General features: G+C 34.1%; 1 protein-coding gene across 1 annotated transcript; it reads left to right on the top strand.

Moving 5' to 3' along the window:
• The first annotated feature begins 3,549 nt into the window (after positions 1-3,549).
• Positions 3,550-5,423, top strand: LOC107811613 (auxin-responsive protein IAA29-like). Its single transcript, XM_016636582.2, has 4 exons — positions 3,550-4,020; positions 4,537-4,817; positions 4,906-4,987; positions 5,098-5,423. The coding sequence occupies exons 1-4, from the start codon at positions 3,803-3,805 to the stop codon at positions 5,150-5,152; spliced, it is 636 nt and encodes a 211-aa protein (XP_016492068.1). The 5' UTR covers positions 3,550-3,802; the 3' UTR covers positions 5,153-5,423.
• Positions 5,424-12,605: the final 7,182 nt, after the last annotated feature.

Consider the following 12,605-nt stretch of genomic DNA (forward strand, 5'->3'; position numbering starts at 1 on the left):
CTGTCAAGCTTAGGGTCCTTCCTTGAGTGTTTGAAAAATCAGAAAATTATTTCCTTTATTGTGTGAGGATTCACCTATTTCTGTTTGTCTGAATGACATTGGTATCCCCTAGTCCTAACCGAGTCTGCTGAGTGTGATTGTTTGGTTACCGGGTATTGTTTCACTGGTTTGTTTCTGGTTTGTCCATCGGGGTTTGATTCTGCCATTCTTGTACTACTGCTTTGCTGCTGCCACTGCTGTTGTATTGGTTATTGGTTTTGCTAGTCCTGCTGCACTGCTGCTTTGCTGACTTCTTTTCTCTTCAATTGTAAACGTTTCCAGGTACACACTTCTGAAACTATGGTTTGATGTAAGCTTGAACTGGAAGTTGAGTTGAAATAAACAAAGAAATGAAACATCCACATGTTTTTTTACAATGTCTGTGTTTAAGATATAGCAATAGGATAAAAATGATTCAATTAGTTCATATTTGTTTGGGCTCAGTCTAATCGTATTCGTTTTGTGTAAATTGAGGCATATTCGAACCAATGTGGACTGTTAAGTAGTATGTTGTTATATTGATAGACGTATACCATATATTTAGCAATTTAGTTTAACTTAGCTGACACAGGCGATATAACGCATAATCTAATAGGTGTCAGTATGTACCCTGTCGGACCTTTGGATTGTTTAAGTTTGCTATGGCCCGGTTCAGTTCGCTTTTAAGAAATATGTATCTCACATAAATTTTCGTATTGTGTTAGTTAATACCAATTGTTTAGCAATATATGTCAATTCTCTTGTTTGAATTCCCTGTTTCAATGTAGGTCTAATAGTGTAGATTAATGATTAATAGTCTCGACTCACCATTTAAATGAAGCGGCTAGCAATTTTAGGGAATCGGTAGGCTTTACAGGTTTGGGAGTACAAATCAACGCTATAGGGTTAAGAGCTTTAATCTAAAAGGCGTGAATCTAGCAAGACGGTTTAACGTTTAGATCTAATAAACTTTCGGATAAGCACTAAGAATTAAGGTTAATGTTATTTTGAGTAGTCGAAAATAATTGTTGGTCTATTCACATAATTATGCGGAGTCAACCTGGTTATAGGATAACTAATCTTCTTTGAATATATTATTTTGTCGATTTTTGTATTCACTTATAATTTCAAATTTTAAGTAATATTCTTTTCTGTTAACATTCGTCTTAATCTAGTATGTAAAATGATGTGCTTGTAGCATGTAACTAAATAAGATCTTCCTTTTGCTCTCTTTTATTTTTAGAAACAAAAATTAATGGAAATGTAGTCACTTTAGGATACCCCTAAAATAAATGAGATGAGCCTCGCTAAATAAAATGCACAAACCGCGGGGCCCTCATAAATGTACATATTAAATACTTAGAATCCGGGATGGGTCATTTAGCAAATTTCATGACCCTCCCCAAAAAAAATAACGTGATAGTCTCTTTAGGCGCATTTCAATAATGTTACTTTCTTAAATTCGGGTGCGCATTTATGTGACCCAACTTCAAATCTCAACGGAGTCGAAATGTGTTAACAATTATGGGTGCATTGATTGTGACGTGGTTCGAGATGCATTTTCACGGCGTTGCAAGTCTATAAATAATAATAAAGCGGTTTTAAACTCAATAAAAGCATATAAGTCACAACATGTATTTAAATCAGATATTTAGCCATTACGACAATTTAAGCGACCGTGCTAGAACCACGGGATTCGAGGGTGCCTAACACCTTCCCTCGGGTCAACAGAATTCCTTACTTAGAATTTTTGGTTCGCAGACTTCATTTGAAAAGTCGAAAATTTCCTCGATTTGGGATTCAAGATAAACCGGTGACTTGGGACACCAAAAGCCAAACTTTTCCCAAGTGGCGACTCTGAATTAAATAAATAATCCCATTTCGAATATTGTCACTTAAATTGAAAAAACTCCCTCGCGTATTTAATCCTTTGGGGCGGGCGCGCAAAAAGGAGATCAATAATAATAAGATGGGATTATTTGGTTCCTGACCCTGAACCACTTATGAGGGGAGAATGTAATATACTTTCGTATATAACCTATATCAAACTGATATAGATAACTTTGTTCTCATAAGCAATAGTTTAGCTATTAAGTGGAGGCACTCAATAAATTATTTTGCTAAACCAACTGTCATATAAACCAACTTATCAAGATGAACTTCACGAATAAAAAATCTAGAAATTATGCTCAAAATTAAGTTATTGAGCAAGCAGGTTAATAATAATTACACATATAATCATCTCATAAAGCATCTTATGTGATATACATGGTAGGTGAATGATCCCATACTCACCTTTGATATTTCCGGCGTTCACGAGAATGAAAAACAAATTAGGCCTAACTTATTGATCTCCATATAGACCATTAGCTCATTATTTCATTACGAGGTAGGCCATAATGAGTAAAATTGAGTCTTTAACTTCTCATCAGAAAAAGGTAAAAATAGAGTACCAAGCTTTAATTCGAGGCAACTCCCTTCCCATAAAGGTGAATACATCAAGTTGAGCATGCACAACTGAATTAAGCTCTATGCAACATTGTGAAAAAACAGTTATACTACTATCTAGTTATTTTTAAATTAAGTACTTAAGGATAAATGTAAAGAAAATTTGTACTATCATTGTAAATGACTTAAATCTGAAAGAAATTTAACTTACATGTACCGACAATGTAATGTTTTTTACACTAATAGTGTTATTCAATCTGTTATAGCATATTGCATGTTTTTCTTCTTCCACAACAAAAAATTCAATGTAACTCTACGAGTAGAATTTGGGGAGGTCGTGTATTATATGTAGAACTTATCCTACCTTATTTTCGATATTCCATTGACCCAAGATTTCACGTTATTGACGTATCTAATTATAATATTTACATATATTAATTTTTTTTGACAATCTGATGGTAGTGGAGTATATTTTTTTGAGCAAAGGATTTACTTCACATGCGGAGGGAGAGTGATACCTATGCGTTCACACGAATCCAGTAGCTTTTTGCTTAGATATTATATTTGTATAGAAAATTTATTAAATATGTATAAGTACTTAATTGTGAACCCAGTAATTAACGAGCTATGGATTCAATTGCAAATTCAAAACCCGTAAACTTTAAATCCTGCCTCCGCCTCTGATTTATCGGAAATAACTTTTTTACTTTTTCAAAGTAGGATAAAATTTGTGTTCACACTATTCTTTTCATTCTTTACTATAGAATTACAATGAGTTTGTTGTAGTAGTATAAATTTGTATACACTATAAAATTATTTTTAGCTCAACCTCAAAATAGGAAAGCATGCATTTTCTTTCTTTTATGAAATTATATACCATGACAAAAAGAATAATAAAATTGTTTCCAATAAAAGGGGGAAGTCAGGGGTGGCATGCATGCACGCGCATTGAATGCGTGTACGATTATGCAACATATTTAATACTAATAAAGGACTTATTGTCTGCTCAAAAAAGGATTCTTAGTGTGACCATTTGGGTCGGCTAAAAGTATAACAATGATAGAGACACACTTAAGAAACTGTTGTCCCTTCTTCACTTCTTTGTCTCACCCCCTCCATCTCTCCATGTCCCCCCTCTGTTTTGTTGGTAGGTGGGGTGGGTGTGGGGGGTAGGAGAGCACATATAGTTATAGTTTATATACACATATATATAGCAACTGTTTATTTCATTTCACAACATATATAGTTGGATACTACAAGACTAATTTTCTTCTCATATATTGAACAATTTGTGTATTGTGTCAAGAAACTGATTTTTTTTTTTTTTTTTGATAATATGATGGAACTTCAATTGGGGCTTACTTTATGTAGCAATTCAGCAAAAGGGTGTAATTTTGATGACATAAAAATTGAATCTTTGAGTGGAGATTTCAAGTTGAACAACATCAAGAAATGTAGCTCAAGTCAAGTTTTTGATGTTGTAGATGAAAATGTTCAAGTTCTTCAAACTTTGCCTTTGCTTGTTTGGGACAAAGCTAATGACCACAATGAAAGGTATTTTTAAAAATTTTATTAGCATTTTCTCTACTTTTAGTCCATAGCAATTCTAAGCTCCCGTTTGGCTATATATTTTAGCTTTATTTTTTCAATTTTTTTAAAAAATATATTGTTTGTTTATGGAATGTGAAAAAATTTCAGAATTTTTTAAGTTACTGGGACTTTTCGTCAAATAAAATGCATATTCAAATAAACCTTTTACTTCCAAAAATTATTCTTCAACAAAACTTAAAAAAATAGTTTTTCAAGTTTCAATTAAATTTATGTCCAAACGCTAGCTAATTTTGTATTTGAGACTGAGACATAATTATAACCAGCATTTTTTATATATACAAAGCAGGTGTACCGTACAAAATGTTAAAATTTCAATATCTGTAAAATTTTGATAATGTTTAAAGTGTTAGGCATTCAACCCTAAGAATTTTAAGTTGAACTCATCAAATTTAGTTCTGAATCCGACTATTAATTAATGATTTCAAGGAATTATTGACATTGTTTCAATTAATTGAACAGAAAAGATGGGGATGAAGAAGGGGTGGTGGGGTGGCCACCAGTTAATTCTTTGAGGAAGAAGCTCTGCCACCAGAACCGCCGTGCCGGCGGTGCAATGAATTATGTCACGGTGGAGAACGGTGGTGGAGGCGGCGGCGGCAGTGGTGGTGGTGGGAGAGGATCAAATTCTAGGTACGTGAAAGTGAAAATGGAAGGAGTTGGAATAGCAAGAAAGATTGACTTGAGTCTTTTTCATTCTTATGGGACACTCACTGACACCTTAATTGCCATGTTTGGAAAAAGTGAGTTTAATTTTAATTTCCAAATTTGGATTTCTTTTATTTCTATTTTATTGGGGAAAATTTTGCTAAATTAATTGATTTTATACAGGTAAAGAAAATGGTGATGCTTATGAACTTACTTATCAAGATAAAGAAGGTGATTGGCTTCTTGCTGGTGATGTACCTTGGAGGTATTTATTAAATTTAATTACTTTCTTCTTTTTTTATTGATTATTTTCTTTTTAATTTTGTTTATTCTTTTTTTAATTAAATGCTAATTTGGAAACTTTTTATTTTGTAGAACTTTTGTAGGGTCAGTGCAGAGGCTAAAATTGGTTAGAGATGAAGATTATTGACAAATGGAGCTACCTAATGGAATATCTTAATTTTCTTTTCTATATTTCTTTAATCTTTTATGTTCTCTATTTTACCTTTTGATGTCCAGAAAGATGTATTTCAAATAGAGTTTTTGACTATTTTGTGTAAAAAAATTTGAAGAATTAGCTTATGACGTACTCTTAAGTTCAACAAAATGAAAAGAAAAAAAAAAGAAAAAAAGAAAGAAAAAGATATAGTCTATGATAAAAATGCTAGACAGTTTTCCCCCTAATTTTTTGCAGATATTCACTTGTTTTATTTTAGTATAATAAATTGAACATAAGACATTCACTTGTTTTTGGTTAATCAGCTTTGATCAATCTGTTATGAACTTAGCTAGTTTTAGTAGAAGTAATAATGTGAAGGCAATTTTTATTTTCTTAACGAAAATTGGTTACCTACCTTTTCTGCATTAATATAAACATAAGAAAGAAAAAAATTTAAGTTCAAATGATTTCACTAAAGTCGCAAGAAAGATAGAAAAATCGTATTTGAGAGTCTCCTTTTTCTTTTCTTTTTTTAATCAATGATTTAAAAGATATTGTGGAAAAGATAAGAGATCGACCGAACATTTCTATATAAATGTCATTTTGTGTTCTCAATTCAAAGTATAAATGAGAACGATACCTTTTAGTTTGCGGCCAAAACTATTCATTCGAAGCTATAAAAGTGTATAATTTTTTTTATATATATAATATATAAAATGTATAAATACATCAACAACATATACAAAATATTTATTTTTTTAGTTATTATCTTAAGAGCGACAGCACGGTGTTATTTTCCCTAAGTATAATCACCAAAAATGATTGCTATGGGAATTATCATACTGATGGGCCGGCTGTCTAAAACTATGAGCTAAGCTTCCCAATTGATCCAGTGGAATGAGGAGCGAAATTCATTGAGCAAAATTCATTTATAGTCCATCGACCCAAATATATATCACCCGATAGCCCAAAATTATAATATATATTTTATAGTCCAAAATTAATCCACAACATCTGCGAGCTGAGGAGAGATTGGGAGTTGAGTTCATCAGTTATTCTAGTAGATTTGTCCTTTTTCACTTTATCAGATTCCCAAGCAATACCGATTAGTTTTAATTATTTTTTGGGTATTTGTTCATAGGAGCTATATATATATATATATATATATATATATATATATATATATGTATATATTGCCCGATTCTGTTTTCTCTTCCATTGTCTTTTGTTATTACTCCATCCGTTTTAATTTAAATGATACACTTTCTTTATTAATCCGTTTAAAAAGAATGACATATTTTTATATTTAAAAATAATTTAATTTTAAAATTTTTATTTGAGATTTTTTTTATAGCCACACGAATATTATGGCCTCACAAAGGTTTTGCCGTTTAAACTTTTAGGACCATATGTTTCAAAAGTTTTTTTTTCTTAAGTCAAACTACAAATTAATTGATACGGATGGAGTATCTATTATTATCATTGTTATTATGATTATAGTACCTTCTCCCGGAGAGATGAGAACAATGCTAGTTCATATCTCGTGTAAATGTATAAAATAAACGGCGAATCTATTAATTCATCGAACAATGCTAGTTCAAGCTGAGAAGAAAGAGAGCTGCGATTATACCCAACACTATGTGGATCAACAAAGGGGAGAAGACCATGTTGTTGTCCCCTTTAACCTCGGTTGCCAAAACATGTTTCACTAACGTTAAGGATACACCTGTTTGGTTGCTGATCAATTCTTGAAGATCCTCTGTTATGGAGATTATTTGGGTATTTTTGTGATCGAGTTAGATTTTTGAAGAGTCAAAAAAGAAAGAGGCATGTTTAGGTTTGAACAGTGTTTAAAGTCAATACTTAGCATAGAAGTATGGAATATAGACTCTCACTGTACAAAAATAATAATAAATAGACTGTCACTATATATATATATACATACATACATACATACAAAATAGACTGTCACTATACAAAAAATATACAAAATAGACTGTCAATGTACAATTTATATACAATAGACTGTCACTATACAAAAAATATACAAAATAGACTGTTACCATACAAAAAATATACTAAATAGACTGTCACTATACAATATATATACAAAATACACTGTCACTATACAAAAAATATACAAAATAGACTGTCGCTATGCAAAAAATATATAAAATAGACTGTCATTATACAAAAAATATACAAAATAGATATTTCGGGCTATTAAATGTAATATGTTTGGGCCGAAGGGCTATTTCGTGTAAATGAGAAAAACATGGGCTATTAAAATTTTGAGGGGCTATAGATGACCGTTTTCTCTTACTTTTCGCAGTCAGTAATCACCTTTTAGAATTGTCCTATGTCCCATGCATGTGTTTGTTCGTATTGTGTGAAGTAGTATGATCACGCCCAACTATACCTTATAAAAGGACAATGCGGACGTTGCAAATATAACCTGAGTATTCTGCCCAGAGTAGAATCCACAGAGAGTTAACCTATCAATCACTATCTTTCGACCCACTAAACTCTTGAGAACCAATTTCCCCAAACGTTTGAATCACAGTTGATGGTGTCTTCAATAACTAAAATTGCAAGTAAATAAACAGCTGTAAACTAAGGATGCTAAGGTTGTAAACAATAATGAGAAAACGCTAAGGTAATGACTTCCCCTATTGATGGAATCCCTTCTGTTTATGCTTCATACAAATTGACCAACACCTCTCTATCAATCATGAACGCCCATCTTACCGTAAATCTCTCCCGAGTAATCACAGTAATATACTCAATGCACTCTCCCGAGATTATTTGGGTATTTCTGTGATCGAGTTAGATTTTTGAAGAGTCAAAAAAGAAAGAGGCATGTTTAGGTTTGAACAGTGTTTAAAGTCAATACTTAGCATAGAAGTATGGAATATAGACTCTCACTATACAAAAATAATAATAAATAGACTGTCACTATACAATATATATATATATATATATACATACATACATACATACAAAATAGACTGTCACTATACAAAAAATATACAAAATAGACTGTCAATGTACAATTTATATATAATAGACTATCACTATACAAAAAATATACAAAATAGACTGTCACCATACAAAAAATATACTAAATAGACTGTCACTATACAACATATATACAAAATACACTATCACTATACAAAAAATATACAAAATAGACTGTCGCTATGCAAAAAATATATAAAATAGACTGTCATTATACAAAATAAATATTTTGGGCTATTAGATGTAATATGTTTGGGTCGAAGGGCTATTTTGTGTAAGTGGGAAAAACACGGGCTATTAAAATTTTGAGGGGCGGTAGATCAGTTTTCTCTTACTTTTCGCAGTCAGTAATCAACTTTTAGAATTGTCCTATGTCCCATGCATGTGTTTGTTCGTATTGTGTGAAGCAGTACTCACAGAATTATTTGTATCTGCTAAACAAGAAATACGTTTACATGTGTGCTTGTGGGACGATATATTTGAACGATACAGAGCAATGCATTTAGTCTGATATCTCTTTGCTTAGTTAGGGAAAATATTTTTCCTAATGAACATTCCATCAAATTTAATTACAAATATAGTTGGTTGGCTGAGTTTGCTTTGTTTCGTAACAAGAAGTCTTAAAAAATGCAAGGTCTTAAAAACATTTAGAGACTAGGAATAAGAAAAGATTTTAACAACCAGATGCGCTTTACATTAACTGGAATCAGAGTAATAACACTATACAACACGGAGATGTACCAGAGCACTTTTTAAAGCAAGTACTCAAAATGATCCATGACTAAATGACACTCATTTTTTGGTGCCATACTATCCTTAAAATGTGCAAATGAGAACCCCAATCCTGAAAGTATATTCTAATTTCATAATTATCGGCAAATGATTCGATATGGCGCTTGCGATAGTGGATTGATGGTTGTCACACCTCCTTTTTTACTACACCTCCTCGGGAAGGGCGTAAAGGAGTTTTTCCATTTAAAGGACAATCGGAGCGGGATTTAATTATTAATTATTCAGAGTCGCCACTTGGGATATTAATGGTGTCCCAAGTCACCGGTTGAATCCCGAACCGAGGAAGTTTATGACTCTGTTAACAGTCCGTGAACCAGAAATCCGAGTAAGGAATTCTGTTAACCCGGGAGAAGGTGTTAGGCATTCCCGAGCTCCGTGGTTCTAGCACGGTCGCTTAACTGTTGTATTTAATTTTATCTAATTTTTATGCATGCTAGCTCCTGTGCCTTTTATTAATTTTGAACCGCTTTTTATCATTATTTTAAAAGAATTGCGACGTCATGAAAACGCGTTTCGAACCACGTCGTAATCAATGCACCCGTAGTTATCAACACATTTCGATTTCGTCGAGATTTGGATTTGAGTCGCACCAATGCGCACCCGATTTTTAAGAAAGTTATTTAATTAAATCGTGCCTAAAGATACTAACGTAGTGTTACTTTGGGGAAGAGCCATGAAGTTCGCTAAACGGCCATCTCAAATTCTAATTATTTCAATAACTATTTACTAAGGGCCCCACATTTATTTATTTTTGTGTAGTGAGGCTCGTCTTAATTTGTGAAGCTCTTTTCTATCATTAATTATTTTTTATAAGAATTACAATGTCGCGAAAACATGTTTCGAACCACGTCGCAATCAATGCACCCGCGGTTGTCGACACATCTTGGCTTCATCGGGACTTGGATTTGGATCGCATCAATACGCACCCGAGTTTAAGAAGGTAACTTTATTAAGAGCGTGCTTAAAGATTCTAACGTATTGTTATTTGGGAAATGCGGTGAAATTCGCTAAACACCATTTCCTAGCCTACGCAATAGAATAATTGTGTCATTAACTACTTGAGGATTCTAATTGATTAAGCCTACAATTTGTTGAATTAGAAGTTGAAAATCTGGACAAAAATACCAAACGAATGGGCCCTGAGCTTACAAAGCTCCACCAGGCCAAGGCTGCGGACACAGCCCCTTAGAGCGCCTAGGCGTCAGGCACAGAGCAGGCCCAAACTGGATTTGCATTCGCACAGCCCAGGGATTGAATCCTTGGGCCCTGTTTCAATTTCTTGTCTGTCCACAATCTGGGCTGACTACAAATTCGCCAGGCCCAAAACTGGCCCAACATGAAGCTGTGCCCAATTCATCTTAGACCCAAAATTAAGGCAACCAAACGTGCTGAACTCTAAATTAATTGCAACTTTTGCAGATTTAGTTTCAGCATGCCATGAAACTTAAGCAAACAGAAAATAATAATGGTATAAACATGAAATGTTTAATTAAAATAACCCCCACCTGAACTATATACATGAACCTGAATACCCAAATGTCCACTTGCTAATTAAAACAATCAAAATCATGTGGGACAATTCATTAGCCTAAATTATACAAATAAGTTATTGGCTCGAATCCACACTAATTAAGTCAATTAGTAATAGCCAGACAATTTAAACAAACTACATTATGAAATGGTAATCTGCAAACAATGTTTCCTAAGGCCCTGGAATTCAGTAACATTCTTCACTGTTCTTCACTTCAAACTTGAACTTACATGGATGAGAATCAAAGAAATGTACCTGAGATTTGTAATGAAAATAGAGGAAAAGGAGAGGAATCAGCTACTTTCAACAGCAACAAACAGCAAACCCAGCAATGAGGCACCACAGAACACATGCAGACTGCTTTGAAACCAAAAATATAAACAAATTCCCAAAGACCAACTTAACAGACTTTTAACACTTCCCTGGCCCTCACAGCTGAAACCCAGAATTAGTGATAAACTGTGAAGCTGTTTCAGATTTTCACATTTGGGTGTTTTTATTTTTGAATACTCTCAGAATTGAAATGCTCACCAAAGAAATGAATGCTTCAGTTGAAACTTTTAAGGCTCAAAAGAGTATCTCAGAGCAGCCCCCTTTTCTAAGGCATCTAATGCCCTTTTATAGGCCAAACCCCAAAGAATCAACTAAATTCTGATTTCTCTAATTAGTCCCTCTCTATTTTCACTTTGGTCCCTCTATTCTTATCCTGCTAAACAAGTAACTGCAGTGTACTTATTACAATTTACACTTGAAACCCATTCTAGAAGGTCCTAAAGCATTCCTCTACCCATACAATACCCATACTGCCCTTCTTTATACCTTGATATTACTATTCCTATCAGAACTACCCTTTTCCCTACCCAGATTACCCCTGAAAGCCTCTCAGAATCACTAACCCTACCCTTGTCCTTAATAACTAAACCCAACACCCTAACCCAGTCTGAAACTAACTAAATCAATTAAATAACAATCAGGAACCAGCTAAGATTAATCGACTAACAAACAGAAACCAAACTAAACAGACTGACTGCCCCAATCACGTTCAATTAACCAACTCAATCAAATTAAACTAAAACAAACTGTGGTTATGCTACCATGCTTATCATTAAAAGAACTTAAACTAATAATTAATCCACGAAATTATAATCATTCAATCAACTAACAAACTCAGAAACAACAAGAATTAACAGAACCTAAACGAACACAGTTAAACCAAAAATTAACAGGACCATAATGAAACAATGACTGCAAGTAATATTTTAATCATGCGAGTAAAAGAAGCAGTAAAAGAAAGAACCGAAAAACTCACAAAGGCAAAAAGGGCTCCGGCCAGTCAAGAACATACGAACCCTTTCAGATTTTTGACGCGTAACATCCCTAACCATGTGTTCTTACACGAGAACACATGGTTAAGGGTGCTACGGTTCTAAATCAGAAGGATTTGATTTTAGGGTTTGGGCCGTGATTCTTAGATCTAATATTTGGGACGTTTCAGGGTGATTCGAAAGGAAACAACCACAGATTGGGGTTGAGGAAGGGCTGGGAGTTGTAGGGTGTGAATTTGGGCCGAGTTGGACAAACTATTAATTGGCCGGAAAACTTCAAATCAAGATTCGAAGAGTTCCGGCCCTATTCGAGGCAAACCACCGAGTGTAGTAGCAAGAGGAAGGTGAGGGGAACCCATGGTGTTATTTTCAGGGCGAACGGTGTAGGTCACGTTCACCGCCGGCAAGGGTTTTTAGGGCGGCGCGGATTAGGGTTAGGGAAGAAAGGGGTGGGGTGAGAAAGACGATGTAAATGGGGGTAGGGAGGTCTGGTTTGGACATTTATATACTGGGAACCTCGTTAGTTCCGGACCATTGGATTGATGAGATCCAACGGTCCTGATCCAGAGGCCCTGAAACGACGCCGTTTCATTTAAAGGGGGGGGGGGGGGACCGGGTAGGGATTTGGGCTGGGCTGAAACGGGGTGTTTTTAAGTCGTTTGGGCTAAAAAAAATATATGTGCAGAAACGGCCCAACTTTCCGGACCTCAAACAAACTCACTTCCATTATGTTTCAATTTTCTTCTTTTTTTTTTCTTGTATATATTATTTTTTATTT

The sequence above is a fragment of the Nicotiana tabacum genome, chromosome 18, assembly GCF_000715075.1.
Source record: "Nicotiana tabacum cultivar K326 chromosome 18, ASM71507v2, whole genome shotgun sequence".
In the NCBI taxonomy this organism is placed as follows: domain Eukaryota; kingdom Viridiplantae; phylum Streptophyta; class Magnoliopsida; order Solanales; family Solanaceae; genus Nicotiana; species Nicotiana tabacum.

What these genes read in the sequence shown, in the direction of transcription:
- LOC107811613 (XM_016636582.2), top strand. Translation starts at nt 3,803, where the DNA reads ATGATGGAACTTCAATTGGGGCTTACTTTATGTAGCAATTCAGCAAAA. An exon ending in GCTAATGACCACAATGAAAG is followed by an intron (nt 4,021 to 4,536) that starts GTATTTTTAAAA and finishes TTAATTGAACAG; the next exon opens with AAAAGATGGGGATGAAGAAG. An exon ending in AATTGCCATGTTTGGAAAAA is followed by an intron (nt 4,818 to 4,905) that starts GTGAGTTTAATT and finishes GATTTTATACAG; the next exon opens with GTAAAGAAAATGGTGATGCT.